The following is a 20,902-nucleotide window of genomic DNA, read 5'->3' as shown; positions in this document are numbered from 1 at the left end:
GCTGCACCTCCAACATCATCGATACGTCAGCTCATACCACAGCTGCACCTCCAACATCATCGATACGTCAGCTCATACCACAGTTACACCTCCAACATCATCGATACGTCAGCTCATACCAGTTACACCTCCAACATCACCGATACGTCAGCTCATACCACAGCTGCACCTCCAACATCGTCGATACGTCAGCTCATACCACAGTTACACCTCCAACATCACCGATACGTCAGCTCATATCACAGTTACACCTCCAACATCACCGATACGTCAGCTCATACCAGTCACACCTCCAACATCACAGATACGTCAGCACATACCAGTTACACCTCCAACATCACCGATACGTCAGCTCATACCACAGCTGCACCTCCAACATCATCGATACGTCAGCTCATACCAGTTACACCTCCAACATCACCGATACGTCAGCTCATACCACAGCTGCACCTCCAACATCATCGATACGTCAGCTCATACCACAGCTGCACCTCCAACATCATCGATACGTCAGCTCATACCAGTTACACCTCCAACATCACCGATACGTCAGCTCATACCACAGCTGCACCTCCAACATCATCGATACGTCAGCTCATACCACAGCTGCACCTCCAACATCATCGATACGTCAGCTCATACCACAGTTACACCTCCAACATCATCGATACGTCAGCTCATACCAGTTACACCTCCAACATCACCGATACGTCAGCTCATACCACAGCTGCACCTCCAACATCATCGATACGTCAGCTCATACCACAGTTACACCTCCAACATCACCGATACGTCAGCTCATATCACAGTTACACCTCCAACATCACCGATACGTCAGCTCATACCAGTCACACCTCCAACATCACAGATACGTCAGCTCATACCACAGTTACACCTCCAACATCACCGACCGATACGTCAGCTCATACCAGTTACACCTCCAACATCACTGATACGTCAGCTCATACCACAGTTACACCTCCAACATCACCGATTCGTCAGCTCATATCACAGTTGCACCTCCAACATCACCGATACGTCAGCTCATACCAGTCACACCTCCAACATCACAGATACGTCAGCTCATACCACAGTTACACCTCCAACATCACCGATACGTCAGCTCATACCAGTTACACCTCCAACATCACTGATACGTCAGCTCATACCACAGTTACACCTCCAACATCACCGATACGTCAGCTCATACCACAGTTACACCTCCAACATCACCGATACGTCAGCTCATACCAGTTACACCTCCAACATCACCGATACGTCAGCTCATACCAGTTACACCTCCAACATCACCGATACGTCAGCTCATACCAGTTACACCTCCAACATCACCGATACGTCAGCTCATACCACAGGTGCACCTCCAACATCATCGATACGTCAGCGCATACCAGTTACACCTCCAACATCACCGATACGTCAGCTCATACCACAGCTGCACCTCCAACATCACCGATACGTCAGCTCATACCAGTTACACCTCCAACATCACCGATACGTCAGCTCATACCAGTCACACCTCCAACATCACAGATACGTCAGCTCATACCACAGTTACACCTCCAACATCACCGATACGTCAGCTCATATCACAGTTACACCTCCAACATCACCGATACGTCAGCTCATACCAGTCACACCTCCAACATCACGGATACGTCAGCTCATACCACAGTTACACCTCCAACATCACCGATACGTCAGCTCAAACCAGTTACACCTCCAACATCACCGATACGTCAGCTCATACCAGTTACACCTCCAACATCACTGATACGTCAGCTCATACCACAGTTACACCTCCAACATCACCGATACGTCAGCTCATATCACAGTTACACCTCCAACATCACCGATACGTCAGCTCATATCACAGTTACACCTCCAACATCACTGATACGTCAGCTCATACCAGTTACACCTCCAACATCACTAATACGTCAGCTCATACCACAGTTACACCTCCAACATCACCAATACGTCAGCTCATACCAGTTACACCTCCAACATCACCGATACGTCAGCTCATACCACAGTTACACCTCCAACATCACCGATACGTCAGCTCATACCACAGTTACACCTCCAACATCACCGATACGTCAGCTCATACCAGTTACACCTCCAACATCACCGATACGTCAGCTCATACCAGTTACACCTCCAACATCACCGATACGTCAGCTCATACCAGTTACACCTCCAACATCACCGATACGTCAGCTCATACCACAGCTGCACCTCCAACATCATCGATACGTCAGCTCATACCAGTTACACCTCCAACATCACCGATACGTCAGCTCATACCACAGCTGCACCTCCAACATCACCGATACGTCAGCTCATACCAGTTACACCTCCAACATCACCGATACGTCAGCTCATACCAGTCACATCTCCAACATCACAGATACGTCAGCTCATACCACAGTTACACCTCCAACATCACCGATACGTCAGCTCATACCAGTCACACCTCCAACATCACTGATACGTCAGCTCATACCAGTTACACCTCCAACATCACTGATACGTCAGCTCATACCACAGTTACACCTCCAACATCACCAATACGTCAGCTCATACCAGTTACACCTCCAACATCACCGATACGTCAGCTCATACCAGTTACACCTCCAACATCACTGATACGTCAGCTCATACCACAGTTACACCTCCAACATCACCGATACGTCAGCTCATACCACAGTTACACCTCCAACATCACCGATACGTCAGCTCATACCAGTTACACCTCCAACATCACCGATACGTCAGCTCATACCAGTTACACCTCCAACATCACCGATACGTCAGCTCATACCAGTTACACCTCCAACATCACCGATACGTCAGCTCATACCAGTTACACCTCCAACATCACCGATACGTCAGCTCATACCAGTTACACCTCCAACATCACTGATACGTCAGCTCATACCAGTTACACCTCCAACATCACCGATACGTCAGCTCATACCAGTTACACCTCCAACATCACAGATACGTCAGCTCATACCACAGTTACACCTCCAACATCACCGATACGTCAGCTCATACAACAGTTACACCTCCAACATCACCGATACGTCAGCTCATACCACAGTTACACCTCCAACATCACCGATACGTCAGCTCATACCACAGTTACACCTCCAACATCACCGATACGTCAGCTCATACCACAGTTACACCTCCAACATCACTGATACATCAGCTCATACCACAGTTACACCTCCAACATCACCGATACGTCAGCTCATACCACAGTTACACCTCCAACATCACCGATACGTCAGCTCATACCACAGTTACACCTCCAACATCACCGATACGTCAGCTCATACCAGTTACACCTCCAACATCACTGATACGTCAGCTCATACCAGTTACACCTCCAACATCACCGATACGTCAGCTCATACCAGTTACACCTCCAACATCACCGATACGTCAGCTCATACCAGTTACACCTCCAACATCACCGATACGTCAGCTCATACCACAGCTGCACCTCCAACACCACCGATACGTCAGCTCATACCAGTTACACCTCCAACATCACCGATACGTCAGCTCATACCACAGCTGCACCTCCAACACCACCGATACGTCAGCTCATACCAGTTACACCTCCAACATCACCGATACGTCAGCTCATACCACAGTTACACCTCCAGCATCACCGATACGTCAGCTCATACCAGTTACACCTCCAACATCACTGATACGTCAGCTCATACCAGTTACACCTCCAACATCACCGATACATCAGCTCATACCAGTTACACCTCCAACACCACCGATGCGTCAGCTCATACCAGTTACACCTCCAACATCACCGATACGTCAGCTCATACCACAGCTGCACCTCCAACATCACCGATACGTCAGCTCATACCAGTTACACCTCCAACATCACCGATACGTCAGCTCATACCACAGTTACACCTCAGACATCACCGAAACGTCAGCTCATACCACAGTTACACCTCCAACATCACCGATACGTCAGCTCATACCACAGTTACACCTCCAACATCACCGATACGTCAGCTCATACCAGTTACACCTCAGACATCACCGAAACGTCAGCTCATACCACAGTTACACCTCCAACATCACCGATACGTCAGCTCATACCACAGTTACACCTCCAACATCACCGATACTTCAGCTCATACCACAGTTACACCTCCAACATCACCGATACGTCAGCTCATACCAGTTACACCTCCAACATCACCGATACGTCAGCTCATACCACAGTTACACCTCCAACATCACCGATACGTCAGCTCATACCACAGTTACACCTCCAACATCACTGATACGTCAGCTCATACCACAGTTACACCTCCAACATCACCGATACGTCAGCTCATACCACAGTTACACCTCCAACATCACCGATACGTCAGCTCATACCACAGTTGCACCTCCAACATCACCAAAACATGCAGATCTGCTAAGTGGATTTCGGCCAACGCTGGTTAACGTTGGAACTGATTGAATATATTTTTCTTGTCCTGCCGAAACGACTTAAAGCAGAAGACATGTTGAACTGGTTGGTAGGCAGGCATTAGTTCATTTAATTATCTTGGTATTATATACTGTAGGTTTTATATGCACCCCAGTGCTCTAGTAACATATGTTTAACAGTAGCCCTCCCCACGCCCTCAGTGTAGGCCTCCATACAGGGTGTTATCCTGCTGGCTCCTAGCCATCACCTGCCACCACTATAAAGGCATGGTGTGTAATCCCAAATGACACCCTGGCCCAGAACAGAGCGGCACGTCCTGCTCTTCACTGTAATCAAAGGCTTACTATTAATACTATGCAAGCCAGTCTCTCTTGGCTAAGAGTTCAGGAACGACTGACTGTGTCTCTTCTTGTTTTTATAAGAAACATTAATGTGTTGGAAATTCCCAAATTGTTTGCATAGTCAACTTACACACAGCTCTGAGACACACACTTACCCCACCAGACATGCCACCAAGGCTCTTTTCACAAACCACAGGTCCAGAACAAATTCAAGGAAACGTACAGTATTATACAGAGCCATGATTGTACGGAACTCCCTTCCATCTCATATACAGTAAGTGAACAGTGAACCTGGTTTAAATAAACAAATAAAGAAACGCCTCTTCCCAATGTCACCTACTTGTTGTGTTTATGTACTGTCTTGCACGTGGAACAAATAGATATATACACACACACACTGCATGTAAATGTTTTAAACGTATGTAAATGGTAAAGTATTTTTTCTGTAATGTATCTTTCATTATGTGTCTGACCTCAGTAAGACCAGCTGTCTCTATTGGCTGATGGGGATCCTAATAAATGAAAATCAAATCAAAAAACATATTCCCTTTATAGTGCACTATTATTAACCAGGGCCCATATGACTCTGGTCAAAAGTAGTGCACTACACTCTAATAAATAAAGGTGCTATCTAGAACCTAAAAGGGTTCTTAAGGCTGTCCCCATAGGAGAACCCTTTGAGAAGGAACACTTTTGGTTCTATGTAGAACCCTTTACACAGAGGGTTATACATGAAACCCAAAAGGGTTCTACCTGGAACCAAAAAGTGTTCTCCTATGAGGACAGCCGAAGAACCTTTTTGGAACCCTTTTTTCTAAGAGTGTATACAGGGAATAGGGTGTCATTTGAAACAAAGTTACAACACAGAGATGACAGCAGGCTATGAATAAACTAATTTTACAACACAGAGATGAAAGCACAGAGATGACAGCAGGCTGAAAGAAGGCTATGAATAAACTAATTTTACAACACAGAGATGAAAGCACAGAGATGACAGCAGGCTGAAAGAAGGCTATGAATAAACTCACTTTACAACACAGAGATGAAAGCACAGAGATGACAGCAGGATGAAAGAAGGCTATGAATAAACTCACTTTACAACAACACTTTAGACTAATAAATACACAATTAATAACATGGCTATATACACGGGGTACCAGTACCGAGTCAATGTACAGGAGAATAATGTAATTGAGGTAGATACTGTATGTATATATGGGTAGGAGTAAAGTGACTAGGCAACAGGATATATAATAAACAGTAGCAGCATCGTATGTGATGAGTCAAAATAGTTAGTGCAAAGAGGGTAAATGCAGATAGTCGCCATTTGGTGAACTGTTTAACTATTTAACAGTCTAATGGCTTGGGGATAGAAGCTGTTCAGGGTCCTGTTGGTTCCAGACGTGGTGCATTGGTGCTGCTTGCCGTGCGGAAGCAGAGAGAACATTCTATGACTTGGGTGGCTGGAGTCTTTGACAACTTTTAGGGCCGTCCTCTGACACCGCCTGGTATATAGGTCCTGGATGGTATATAGGTCCTGGATATAGGTTTCTGAGAAGGACGAGGTGTTGTCATGCCCTCTTCATTACAGTGTTGGTCTGGGTGGACCATGTTAATTCTATGGTGATGTGGACACAGTGGAACTTGAAATTCTCGACCCGGTCCACTACAGCCCCGGTCGATGTGGATGGGGGCGTGCTCGGCCCTCTGTTTCCTGTAGTCCGCGATCAGCTCAAAAGGAACACCTATGTGAGAATTGCTGCTCATTGACTACAGCTCAGCGTTCAACACCATAGTGCCCACAAAGCGCATCACTAAGCTAAGGACCCTGGGACTAAACACCACCCTCTGCAACTGGATCATGGGGCCTCGTTTATAAAATGGACTTACGATCAATTTTGACCTTAAGTATGACTTAAGTATAGAACCACATATACGTAGCTATTTATAAAACCTTACTTTGATGTGGAAATGATCTTATCTCTACACAAAGTCTAGACTTGACCTAAGTGATTTTCCTGCTAGTTATGTAGGGGTATTCCTTTTTCCCCTTACAGTTTAAGGATAGACCATTTCTTTTTCACATCAGCCACTTTTATTTTTTTTTATTTGACCTTTATTTAACTTGGCGAGTCAGTTAAGAACACGGCCTAGGAACAGTGGGTTAACTGCCTTGTTCAGGGGGAGAACGGCAGATTCTTACCTTGTCAGCTTGGGGATTCGATCCAGCAACTTTTCAGTTACTGGCCCAACGCTCTAACCACTAGGCGCACTGCCAGTCTTGATGCCCCACCTCATTCAATGCAGCAGCGACACACTCCCAAGCTACCTGATTGGCTTTGTTTGTCAACCCACTATTTAGTCCACTGAATAATACATGTTTCCTCTCTTCAATCTCCTCTACCATCGCTGTGAACTCGTCTTCCAAAAAGTTAGCTTTTCTCTTTTGGTCCATGGCTATTCCTGACTAAATCCTAATTTGTGCTAGCATTCTAGAAGGGGACATCGCTTATTGTAAGGCACGTTCAGGTGCCGTCAATTTTAAGTTAATTAGAGATTTATAGATCACAGGTGCGTAGTCCCCTCCTGTACCCGCTTACAAATGGGCTTCTTAGAACCTGCGTAAGCAAGGTTATTTATGCTCAGTATCTTTTATGAATCGAACGTAAGCACACCTTTCAAAAATGATCTTACGACTAAGTTCAAGTATAAATCTAAGAACATTTTAAAAAATGAGGCTCCTGGACTTCCTGACAGGCCACCCCAGGTGGTAAGGGTAGGCAACAACACAACTGCCACGCTGATCTTCAATACTGGGGCCCATCAGGGGTGCGTGTTTAGTCCCCTCCTGTACCCACAGTTCACCCACAACTGCATGGACAAGCACGACTCCAACACCATCATTAAGTTTTCTGGTGGTAGGCCTGATCACTGACTACGATGAGACGGCCGGCAGGCTGAACAAGCCCCCATTAACAACGACGGGACTGAAGTGGAGCGGATCTAGAGTTTCAAGATCCTTGGTGTCCACATCACCAACAAACTATCATGGTCCAAACACACCAAGACAGTTGTGAAGAGGGGACGACAACGCCTATTCCCCCTCAGGATACTGAAAAGATTTGGCATGGGTCCCCAGATCGTCAAAAAGTTCTACAGCTGCACCATCGAGTGCATCCTGACTGTTTGCATTAGTGCCTGGTATGGCAACTGCTCGGCATCTGACCGGAAGGCTCTACAGAGGGTAGTGTGTACGGCCCAGCACATCACTGGGGCCAAGTTTTTTTCTTTTCTTTTTCTTTTCTTTTTATTTTTTTGGGGGGTGGATCAGCTTAATATTGCGGAAAGAATGTTGCTTCCAATGTAATTGTCTGCATCATTTCCAATCCCCCATATTTTTTGGGGTAAATATATATGTTCATTCACGTATGCATACATATACACATATATACATACACATACCTACATAGACATACATACTTTTTTTAAAGAGTATACCTTTATTATTATTCCCCGCAAACCCTACCACCGATCCCCCAATTGGAGTAAACTGATAAACATTTCTGTTTTTACCTTCAATTTATACATCTTATACACATTTTACAGACACAGTCTACTTTATAATAGTTCTCTCTTGCTTGTTCTTAGTCCTTCCTCTATTTCTGTTGTCCATCCAGTTTGATTTCCACTTGTAACTGTGCTATTTCACAATAGCTCCGCACCTATACACATTTCACAGATCCCGTATGCCCTACATTGTTTATCTTGTTATTAGTCCCACCCTTCAGCTCCACTCAACCTTTCCCATCTATCTTCCAACATCATCCATTTCAGATTTTTATTTGCCATATGATTTTCAACTGTGCTGTGATGCTTCACAAAAGATTTGAATCTTCCTATTCTCATAGCTTCCACGGATTGTAAATTAAAAATAAACATTTTTGCTAAAATAATTATTATATTATTGATTGATTGACTATGGCTTTTCAAATCCCCCAGTATTGCTATCTGTAGCGTTAGTTCTACGCAAATGTTGCAATTCTTCAACCATTCCTGGACCTGTGACCAAAAACGAGAGGGGCTGGGGCCAAGTTTCCTGACATCCAGGACCTATATACCAGGCGGTGTCAGAGGAAAGCCCATAAAAATTTAAAATGCCCCCCCCCCCCCCCCTTTGTACTTAGATTGCTGCTACTCGCTGTTTATTATCTATGCAGAGTCACTTTACAAATTACCTCGACTAACCTGTACCTCCGCACATTGACTCTGTACCGGAACCCCCTGTATATAGCCTCCACATTGACTCGGTACCGGTACCCCCTGTATATAGCCTCCACATTGACTCGGTACCGTAACACCCTGTATATAGCCCCCACATTGACTCTGCACTGTAACATCCTGTACATAGCCTCCACATTGACTCTGTACCGGTACCCCCTGTATATAGCCTCCACACTGACTCTGTACCGGTTATCCCTGTATAGAGCCTCCACATTGACTCGGTATCTTAACACCCTGTATATAGCCTCCACATTGACTCTGTACCGTAACACCCTGTATATAGCCTCCACATTGACTCGGTACCGTAACACCCTGCATATAGACTCCACATTGACTCGGTACCGTAACACCCTGCATATAGACTCCACATTGACTCTGTACCGTAACACCCTGCATATAGCCTCCACATTGACTCGGTACCGTAACACCCTGTATATAGCCTCCACATTGACTCCGTACCGTAACACCCTGTATATAGCCCCCACATTGACTCGGTACCGTAACGCCCTGTATAGAGCCTCCACATTGACTCTGTACCGTAACACCCTGTATATAGCCTCCACATTGACTCTGCACCGTAACACCCTGTATATAGCCTCCACATAGACTCTGTACCGTAACACCCTGTATATAGCCTCCACATTGACTCTGCACCGTAACACCCTGTATATAGCCTCCACATAGACTCTGCACCGTAACACCCTGTATATAGCCTCCACATTGACTCGGTACCGTAACACCCTGTATATAGCCTCCACATTGACTCGGTACCGTAACACCCTGTATATAGCCTCCACATAGACTCTGTACCGTAACACCCTGTATAGAGCCTCGTTATTGTTACGTAAATGTACTGTGTAACTTTTTGATTGATTAGATTTTAGATTTATTAACTTTTTGTTTTTAAACTTTTTTTCTCAAAAGTCTTTCACTGACTCTATTTCTTGAACTGCATTGTTGGTTAAGGGCTTGTAAGGATCAAATTCATGGTAAAGTCTACACTTGTTATATTTACATTTGTTATATTCGCCGCATGTGACAAATTATTATATTTTATTTGTTGTTCTGGCACCACACTGCTAGGTCTCTGACCTCCTCCCTATAGGCTGTCTCATCATTGTCGTCAGCAAACTTAATGATGGTGTTGGAGTCGTGCTTGGCCACGCAGTCGTGGGTGAACAGGGAATACAGGAGAGGATTAAGCACACCCCCGAGGGGCCCCTGTGTTGAGGATCAGCGTGGCGCATGTGTTGTCGCTTACCCTCACCACCTGGGGCTGGCCCGACAGGAAGTCCAGGATCCAGTTGCAGAGGGAGCTGTTCAGTCCCAGGGTCTTGAAGATAGTGATGAGCTTGGATTGCACTATGGTGTTCAACCATATGGCGTGCGTGCGTGCGTGCGCGCGTGCGTGCGTGTGTGTGTGTGTGTGGAGCAATCTAGCAAGTAATTCTCTGTTTCAAAGAGGCTGATGTTAACCTCTCAGTGAGACATGTTGAGTGTCCATATAAAGCTGCCTTCCACTAACTCTCACAGTCTCATATCAGAATAAGACGTTCATTCATGTTTCTCAAACGTCAAAGTTCCTGCAAAAGTCAAATTTGGAAGTGTTTAAGGATAAATTAATACTAAGCATTAACTCTAAATGGTTAACAAAAACCTCAAAAAGAACTTTCTATCGTTGGAAAAAAACTTGCAACCTTTGGAGTCAGTTGTTTACACCCATCCGCCATCACGTGCAAAACTGAAACCTGCTTGAAGGTAACAGTGCTCATCGTTGCCCCTAGTGGTCGATTTCCCCTCATCTCCCGACATCCTCAGACATGGATATACGTCAAATACTGACTTCTACCATGTGTGACCTGGCTGGTCTTCTGCCTCTGCTACAATGTGACTGAGTCCCAAATGGTAGCCTATTCCCTATGTAGTGCAATACTTTTGACCAGGGCGAATGGTAGCCTATTCCCTATGTAGTGCAATACTTTTGACCAGGGCGAATGGTAGCCTATTCCCTATGTAGTGCAATACTTTTGACCAGGGCGAATGGTGGCCTATTCCCTATGTAGTGCAATACTTTTGACCAGGGCGAATGGTGGCCTATTCCCTATGTAGTGCAATACTTTTGACCAGGGCGAATGGTAGCCTATTCCCTATGTAGTGCAATACTTTTGACCAGGGTGAATGGTGGCCTATTCCCTATGTAGTGCAATACTTTTGACCAGGGCGAATAGTAGCCTATTCCCTATGTAGTACAATACTTTTCACCAGGGCAAATGGCACCCTATTCCCTATGTAGTGCACTAATTTTTGACCAGGGCACCATAGAGCGCCATTAGGGACTTACACTAGTCTTCACATTAAACAATGGCCACCAATAGAGGAACAATAAAGGCATGACAGGAAGCAATTAACCCTCTCTAGTTCAGGGTTTTGAGAAACAACTGCAATTTAGCATCAATTAAAGACTATCTAGAGACAAGAGAGGACCAGAATGGAAGCTGGTAATTATACAGGGACTACCACTTAGCTGTTGAGGGGAGAGGAGGAGAGACTCAGCTAACAACATGATGCGAGAGGAGATGAGAGGAGAGGAGAGGAGAGGAGAGGAGAGGAGAGGAGAGGAGAGGAGAGGAGAGGAGAGGAGAGGAGAGGAGAGGACAACCGAGGAAAACCGAGGAGAGGCAAATAATATGAGGGAGGAAGATTGCTTTGCACTGACAAATTATAAAATAGTGTAATTTAGAACCTAGAATAAATAACACAGGCTAGATCCGTTTTTTTTTTAGATTTTTACAAAATATTTTCCATCCTTGATCCTTGCCATCCAGAACCATAAACACATCTCTTCTTAATAGTAATCTATAGAGTTGGTTTTGGCTGAGATTCAGAGGAGAACAGAAGACAGGATGTTAAAACCAGGGGAGCCCATCTGGCATGTGTTCATTACTCTGACCTCGGAGCACTACTAATGGACGTCTCAATCGGACTGGAGAGGATGAGACTGACGGCCAATAGTATATAGAATATTAACACTGCTGTTAAGGCCTATGATAATAAAAACAAAAAACTATTAGAACAGTTACTGATTGTGAAAAGAGAACATGTTGTTAGATTATTCATTATTACAGACTTTCAAGTTTTGTGTTAATAGATCAACGTCCTGGAATTAAAGTAACACCAAACTTATTTTTCATGAGCTTTCAAGTCTATCAAAATACTTCAAATAGTAATAATAATAATTATAATACAGCAGACGTGTTTATATAAAAGCGACTTAGGGTCATTACTTCTAGATTAACCCCAGCGAGAATTGAACCACCGACACAAAACAGTACTACGGAAACAAACAGAATTTTTTTTTCACAATTCATCTACTACTCGAGGTTGGACTCATTGGATCAACTGTAGTCCATCTCCACACTGCATAGTGAATATCTCTCCTGTGTAGGGAGCTGGAGGTGGAGGTTCTTATGCCCTCTCCCCATTTCTCTCTTTCTATCTCTAGTTCTCTCTCTATACTATTATCTCTCTCTATCTATACTATTATCTCTCTCTATCTCTCTCTCTCTCTACTATTCTCTCTCTCTCTCTCTCTCTCTCTCTCTCTCTCTCTCTCTCTCTCTCTCTCTCTCTCTCTCTCTCTCTATCTCTATCCTATTATCTCTCTCTCTCTATCTCTCTCTCTCTCTCTAGTTCTCTCTCTCTCTATACTATTATCTCTTTCTGTCTCTATACTATTATCTCTCTCTCTATATATATATATACTATTATCTCTCTCTCTCTCTATACTATTATCTCTCTCTCTCTCTATCTCTCTACTATTCTCTCTCTATCTCTATCTCTCTCTCTCTACTATTCTCTCTCTATCTCTCTACTATTCATTCTCTTTCTCTCTCTACTATTCATTCTCTCTCTCTCCCTACTATTCTCTCTCTCTCTCTCTCTCTCTCTCTGCGTAAATGCAATCCAATAAACCCCTTGATGCCTGAAATCAAGGTTCTCCCAGGTTTCCCGTGCCCCATCTCCCGGAGGAGAGAGAAAGGATCAGATGGCTCTGGGAGCTGACAAGACAGACAGCAAAGGAGGAGGAGATCACTGGGTAATGTCCCAAATGGCACCCTATTCTCCATCGGTCCAGGTCAAAAGTAGTGCACTACATGGGGAATAGGGTGAAAACGGGCCTGCCTCCTCTTCCAGTCTTAACATTACAGGCTGCACAGAAAGAAACAGGAGGAGGGAGAGACCTGACCAGGGTTCAACTACTATTCGAAATCATTACAATTCTTTGATCGGTTGCTTTAGCCTGACTGCAGTAACCAGATGGGCAGGGTTAAGGGTTTTATAAAATGTTTATCGGTTCCATTGCAACAGGCATGCTCAATCGAGCACAGATGCAGTATTTGGAATTATTTCAAATCGTTTTTGAACCCAGGTCTGGGGTACAGACATGGTTTGGGGTACAGACATGGGCTGGGGTACAGACATGGGCTGGGGTACAGACATGGTCTGGGGTAAAAACATGGTCTGGGGTACAGACATGGTCTGGGGTTGGGACTGAGTGTGGAGAGAGGATTCTCTATAAGGCACCATCTGCTCCGCTGGTGCAGCAGGTCTCAGGAGTGGCGTTAGGCTAAGACGTTGGGTTGTTTAGGGCAGGGGGCTACTCAGGAGAGGGTGGAGTGGGCTGGATGGATGCTGGTTTTATGGATAGGGGGAGTGAGTTGAGAATGGGAGAAGAGGGGGGAGTTATGGACCATGTCTGTCCCTAGATACCCAGCTGCCAATGCAACAGGAAGTGAAGAAATGTAATTATCTGACCATCATGACTAAATGAATATCGAAAAAAATGAGTAATTCTAAGTGAATTTGGATTAGTTCAGACCAGTGTCTATTCTCTAATTTTACTACAGATATTTTATATAACTCTTTTTACACACACACACACACACACACACACACACACACACACACACACACACACACACACACACACACACACACACACACACACACACACACACACACACACACACACACACACACACACACACACACACACACACGGTTCCTTGAAAGTGGTTGATCACTAGGGTCAGGGACGTCAGTGTTTTGGTTACATGATTAAAATTCAAGTGAAACCGCTTCACATCACCCGCCAGTGTAATTTGAACCCCAATTTGAAGGCAATAAAGCCCCTATTGTTCTGTGAGCTGTGTCTGGCTGGACAATGAGACTGCTTTAATACAGCCCAACCCCAGCCGAGCCCAACCACAGGTCAGCCCAACCCCAGGCCACCCCAACCCAGCCCAACCCAGCCCAGCCCAATCCCAGGCCAGGCCAGCCCAACCCCAGCCCCTAGCCCCAGTACAGCCCAACCCCAGCCCAGCCCAACCCCAGTACAGTCTAGCCCAACCCCAGTACAGTCTAGCCCAACCACTGGTCAGCCCAACTCCACCCCTGGGCCAACCCAACCCCAGCCCAGCCCAACCCCAGCCATGAGCCAGCCCAGCCCCAGCCCAGCCCAACCCCAGCCCTGAGCCAGCCCAGCCCCAGCCCAGCCCAACCCCAGTACAGCCCAGCCCAACCCCAGTACAGTCTAGTCCAACCCCAGCCCAACCCCAGCCCAGCCCCAGCCCAGCACAACCACAGTACAGTTTAGCCCAACCCCAGCCCTGGGCCAGCCCAACCCCAGCCTAACCCAAGTCCAGTCTAGCCCAACCCCAGCCCTGGGCAAGCCAAACCCCAGTGCAGTCTAGCCCAACCCCAGTACAGTCTAGCCCAACCACAGCCCAACCCCAGCCCAGCCCAACCACAGGCCAGCCCAACCCCAGCCACAGCCCAACCCCAGCCCAGCCCAACCCCAGCCCAGCCCAACCCCAGCCACAGCCCAACCCCAGCCCAGCACAACCACAGGCCAGCCCAACCCCAGCCACAGCCCAACCCCAGCCCAGCCCAGCCCCAGCCCAGCCCAACCCCAGCCACAGCCCAACCCCAGCCCAGCCTAACCACAGGCCAGCCCAACCCCAGCCACAGCCCAACCCCAGCCCAGCACAACCACAGGCCAGCCCAACCCCAGCCCAGCCTAACCACAGGCCAGCCCAACCCCAGCCACAGCCCAACCCCAGCCCAACCCCAGCCCAGCCCAACCCCAGCCCAGCCCAACCCCAGCCCAGCCCAACCCCAGCCCAGCACAACCACAGGCCAGCCCAACCCCAGCCCAGCCCAGCCCAACCCCAGCACAACCCCAGCCCAGCCCAACCCCAGCACAACCCCAGCCCAGCCCAACCCCAGCCCAGCACAACCACAGGCCAGCCCAACCCCAGCCCAGCCCAACCCCAGCCCAGCCCAGCACAACCCAGCCCAGCCCAACCCCAGCCCAGCACAACCACAGGCCAGCCCAACCCCAGGCCAGCCAAACCCCAGGCCAGCCCAACATGGTTTTGATTAGATTTTGTCTAATGCATTGTATGTGCAGGGCTCCCCTGTGAAAGAGACCCTGGTCTCAATGATGACTCCCTCTCAAACGAATTGAGAGGAATTGATGAAACACGGCTAGTAACACGACTCTTCTAGAATCTGTCTCTATCTGGTTTAGCTAGCAAGGGGCTCAGTTAGGAAGGGGTAGTGTGTGTGTGTGTGTGTGTGTGTGTGTGTGTGTGTGTGTGTGTGTGTGTGTGTGTGTGTGTGTGTGTGTGTGTGTGTGTGTGTGTGTGTGTGTGTGTGTGTGTGTGTGTGTGTGTGTGTGTGTGTGTGTGTGTGTGTGTGTGTGTGTGTGTGTGTGTTTGTGTGTGTGTTTCTCCCTCCCATCCCATTGATTTTCCTCCTCTAATGGAGCTCTCCTCATGATTCCACATTAATATTTCACTACCTCTTCTATCCATTTCCTGCCTGCATGGCTCTTAAGCCTGGATGGACGGTGATTGGTTGCTTACCGGGAGTGCTGAGCATGCCTGCCTGTCTGCCTGGTTGATTCCACATTTTCTGGATACAATTGTGATCCGATTATTTTGGTTTAAAAATATATAATAATTGCCAGCAAGCAAAGAGTTTCTAAACTATACTGTCCTGTCTTTGAGTCAGTCATATGCGTGGCTATAAATAACTCAACTGGCTAATTTGCTGTCTGTAAAGAGAAGGACGGGCTGTATGTTGATGCTGCTGCTCTGATTGGATAGAGTGAAGCTGTATTTCTCCGTTCACTCGCATGTTTTCAGTCTGATAGTTCAGACTTCTGCTGCTCTGATTGGATAGAGTGAAGCTGTATTTCTCCGTTCACTCGCATGTTTTCGGTCTGATAGTTCAGACTTCTGCTGCCTGCTACTATGATAAATCACATGGCGAGGACGTTTGCTATCAAGCTATCAATGACCTTAATATCTAACAAGTGGTGCTAGGGTAGGGGAAATGATGAACTACTAATGGGCATTCTGACTGAGTGACAGCAAACTCGGCTGTCTGCTGCTAGTTGAGGACACACAGACACACTCCTTTACGCTCTGTTCCCGAATATGTTGTTTATTTTGCAGTGACAACGTGCAGGGAGGTATTTTGTCAACATTTACAGTATTTAGGCAGATTTAAAACACTTCGGGGTTTTTTGCGTTCACGAGTCTCATCCGATCCGATTATCAGCTGTCAATTTACAGATAAAACTACGAATACAAGTATGGACATTTCGGCACTCCCCTACCATGTACTCATTCATCCACCCCCACCCATGCAGACTAGACCACACCCTCGGGATCTCCCCTCTTCCCTGCATCACTGATCAGTGGAGAGAGCCTCAGAGCTATGGATCTATTAGGCAACTCTAGTTCCAGAATAAGACGGCAGTAATGTCTCACTGACTTTAGAGAGAATAGTAGATTGAGCTGAGTTTGTCTATAACATACCGTATGAGTGAAGGACATACTGAGCTGAGTTTGTCTATACCGTATGGGGCGGCAGGTAGCCTAGAGGTTAGTGTTGGGCCACAGAGTCACAACAATGTTTGGTAATATCTGTGTGTTCAGGGCCACAGAGTCACAGTAATGTTTGGTAATATCTGTGTGTTCAGGGCCACAGAGTCACAGTAATGTTTGGTAATATCTGTGTGTTCAGGGCCACAGAGTCACAGTAATGTTTGGTAATATCTGTGTATTCAGGGCTACAGAGTCACAGTAATGTTTGGTAATATCTGTGTATTCAGGGCCACAGAGTCACAGTAATGTTTGGTAATATCTGTGTGTTCAGGGCCACGGAGTCACAGTAATGTTTGGTAATATCTGTGTGTTCAGGGCCACAGAGTCACAGTAATGTTTGGTAATATCTGTGTGTTCAGGGCTACAGAGTCACAGTAATGTTTGGTAATATCTGTGTGTTCAGGGCTACAGAGTCACAGTAATGTTTGGTAATATCTGTGTGTTCAGGGCTACAGAGTCACAGTAATGTTTGGTAATATCTGTGTGTTCAGGGCTACAGAGTCACAGTAATGTTTGGTAATATCTGTGTATTCAGGGCCACAGAGTCACAGTAATGTTTGGTAATATCTGTGTGTTCAGGGCCACAGAGTCACAGTAATGTTTGGTAATATCTGTGTGTTCAGGGCTACAGAGTCACAGTAATGTTTGGTAATATCTGTGTGTTCAGGGCTACAGAGTCACAGTAATGTTTGGTAATATCTGTGTGTTCAGGGCTACAGAGTCACAGTAATGTTTGGTAATATCTGTGTGTTCGGGGCTACAGAGTCACAGTAATGTTTGGTAATATCTGTGTGTTCAGGGCTACAGAGTCACAGTAATGTTTGGTAATATCTGTGTATTCAGGGCTACAGAGTCACAGTAATGTTTGGTAATATCTGTGTATTCAGGGCCACAGAGTCACAGTAATGTTTGGTAATATCTGTGTGTTCAGGGCCACAGAGTCACAGTAATGTTTGGTAATATCTGTGTGTTCAGGGCTACAGAGTCACAGTAATGTTTGGTAATATCTGTGTGTTCAGGGCCACAGAGTCACAGTAATGTTTGGTAATATCTGTGTGTTCAGGGCCACAGAGTCACAGTAATGTTTGGTAATATCTGTGTGTTCAGGGCTACAGAGTCACAGTAATGTTTGGTAATATCTGTGTGTTCAGGGCTACAGAGTCACAGTAATGTTTGGTAATACCTGTGTATTCAGGGCTACAGAGTCACAGTAAAGTCAGGTAATATCTGTGTGTTCCCTCAAAGTGGGATCACTTTGTCATTAGATGATCCCTCTAAAGACTTGTTTATACCTGTTTCTACACTGTCATTGTTCTCCTTGCACCACACTGCCAGGTCTCTGACCTCCTCCCTATAGGCTGTCTCATCGTCGCCGGCGATCAGACCTACCACCGTTGTCGGCAGTTGTAATTCTGGTGTTGGAGTCGTTGGTGGCCACGCAGTCGTGGGTTAACAGGGAATACAGCCCGGGGTCAGATTAAAAAGCGTCCTAAACCATCACCTTTTTTAAAAATAAATATAGCTATTATGAAGCAATTTCGTATCTAACTTTTTTTTTAATAAACATTTTCTTCAGCATTGGTGAAGTGTCTCTAATGGAATGAGTTAAATCCTGTATACAGACAATATCTACAACTTTAGTTGGATTATGTTAAATTTAGCCAACCTTTCAAAATTCACCAGAAATGATTAAATCCCAGATTATAGTTTTCTATAATGACATCCATCTCCAGTTGGGAATTATTTTTTAATCCTGTGTAACATCAAACCAATGTTCCATTTCCTTGATAACACTGCACCCTAGTGTCGATACAGACATGGGAGAAGACAAAACAGTCTGTTTTCCTGCTCATACTTACAGTGTATACTCCTAATATTTACAACTTGGATGTTCAACAGTCTTAATGGGAGCAGTTCATACGTGATTGCAATGTTGGACCCTGTACCAACCAGTTTTTGACGTTTCTTTTGAATGTACTGACACAGCAGTTTGTGTAACCTTGTGGTCAGAGCGTTGGGCCAGTAACCAGAAGGTTGGTGGATTGAATCCCTGAGCTGACAAGGTAAACATCTGTTGTTCTGCCCCTGAGCAAGGTAGTTAACCCACTGTTCCCCAGGCGCTGAAGACGTGGATGTCGGTTAAGGCAGCCCCCACAGCACCTCTATGATTCAGAGGGGTCGAGTTAAATGCGGAAGACAAATTTCAGTTAAATACATTCCGTTGGACAAATGACTAGGTCTCCTCTTTTCTTCTGATAAAGTGTTTCATGCATGTGCCCCTCTGTAGAAGGACGACTGGCCTATAGAAGTGTTATATAGCGGGACCCTGCAGTTTCCTCTGGTGCACCACCTGGTGGACATTCCAGGTCATTGCAGCTTCTGCATGTGCTTGGTGAGGGGCAAGACCATTGTGACATTTAAAGACAAGCTTCACATTAGCAAAATGTGATTGAAGTGTTCAAAGCTCAGTACATTGTACTTTTTCAGGATGTAACAATGATGGTACCGTAAGTGCTTTTGGTCCAGGATTTTCAGTGCACGGTTATACGGTGATTCTAAGGGTCTCGGCACTGTCTGTCTGGCCTGGGACCAGGATGTTTTACAGTAGGACATGTGAGATAACACCATTGCGTGAAATAATATGAACCAAACCAGCTGTGTCAAAGGCCTTTTTTCAGGTCAAGGAAGACTGCTCCGACCACATTTCCCTCCTCCAATGATTTCTTGATGTTCTCCGGGAGAACAGTTTCCTGTTTCAGTGGAGTGTTTTGGTCTGAATCCAAAATTGTTCCCGGTGCAATACTGATGCTCATTCAGATATGACATGAGCTGTTCTGCTTGGACTTTCTCCAACACTTTAGATAAAACAGGCAGAATACTGACTGGTCTGTAGTTACTTGTCAGTTCAGAATAATGACTTGAAGAGAGGTGTGACTAGAGCGATTTTTTTCCAGGCCCAATGTTAATGGAGATATTTATCAGGTGGGTGGACTGGTTTTGCCAGGTTATCGCTATACTTCTTAATGAATGCAGTGTTGAAATTTAATATGTCTTCAGAGTGGCTGATTTTCAGATTGAATATGTCTTTAGAGTAGCTGATTTTCAGATTGAATATGTCTTTAGAGTGGCTGGTTTTCAGATTGAATATGTCTTCAGAGTACCTGGTTTTCAGATTGAATATGTCTTTAGAGTAGCTGGTTTTCAGATTGAATATGTCTTCAGAGTACCTGGTTTTCAGATTGAATATGTCATTAAAGTAGCTGGTTTTCAGATTGAATATTTCTTCAGAGTAGCTGGTTTTCAGATTGAATATTTCTTTAGAGTAGCTGGTTTTCAGATTGAATATGTCTTCAGAGTAGCTGGTTTTCAGATTGAATATTTCTTTAGAGTAGCTGGTTTTCAAATTGAATATGTCTTCAGAGTACCTGGTTTTCAGATTGAATATGTCATTAAAGTAGCTGGTTTTCAGATTGAATATTTCTTCAGAGTAGCTGGTTTTCAGATTGAATATTTCTTTAGAGTAGCTGGTTTTCAGATTGAATATGTCTTCAGAGTAGCTGGTTTTCAGATTGAATATTTCTTTAGAGTAGCTGGTTTTCAGATTGAATATGTCTTCAGAGTGGCTGGTTTTCAGATTGAATATGTCTTCAGAGTAGCTGGTTTTCAGATTTCTGAGGACTATCACTCTGTTTAACACACCACCGAGTTCAAAAAAGTCTGATTTATTTACATCATTGCCACTGGTGGGATTTGGAGGATGAGCAAATTTAATGGCAAAACAAGTTGTTAAATTAATTTGCAATCTGTCCTTGATCAAA

At 45.5% G+C, this 20,902-nt stretch overlaps 1 protein-coding gene across 1 annotated transcript; it reads left to right on the top strand.

Annotated features, from left to right (window-relative positions):
• The first annotated feature begins 13,171 nt into the window (after nt 1-13,171).
• On the top strand, nt 13,172-15,571 carry LOC129816059 (uncharacterized). The gene is made up of 2 exons (XM_055870235.1): nt 13,172-13,222; nt 14,912-15,571. The coding sequence occupies exons 1-2, from the start codon at nt 13,172-13,174 to the stop codon at nt 15,569-15,571; spliced, it is 711 nt and encodes a 236-aa protein (XP_055726210.1).
• Nucleotides 15,572-20,902: the final 5,331 nt, after the last annotated feature.

This window comes from Salvelinus fontinalis, chromosome 18 (assembly GCF_029448725.1).
Source record: "Salvelinus fontinalis isolate EN_2023a chromosome 18, ASM2944872v1, whole genome shotgun sequence".
In the NCBI taxonomy this organism is placed as follows: Eukaryota; Metazoa; Chordata; class Actinopteri; order Salmoniformes; family Salmonidae; genus Salvelinus; species Salvelinus fontinalis.
The sequence above is the reverse complement of the archived record's forward strand: the minus strand, read 5'-3'. Positions and strand labels throughout refer to the sequence as shown.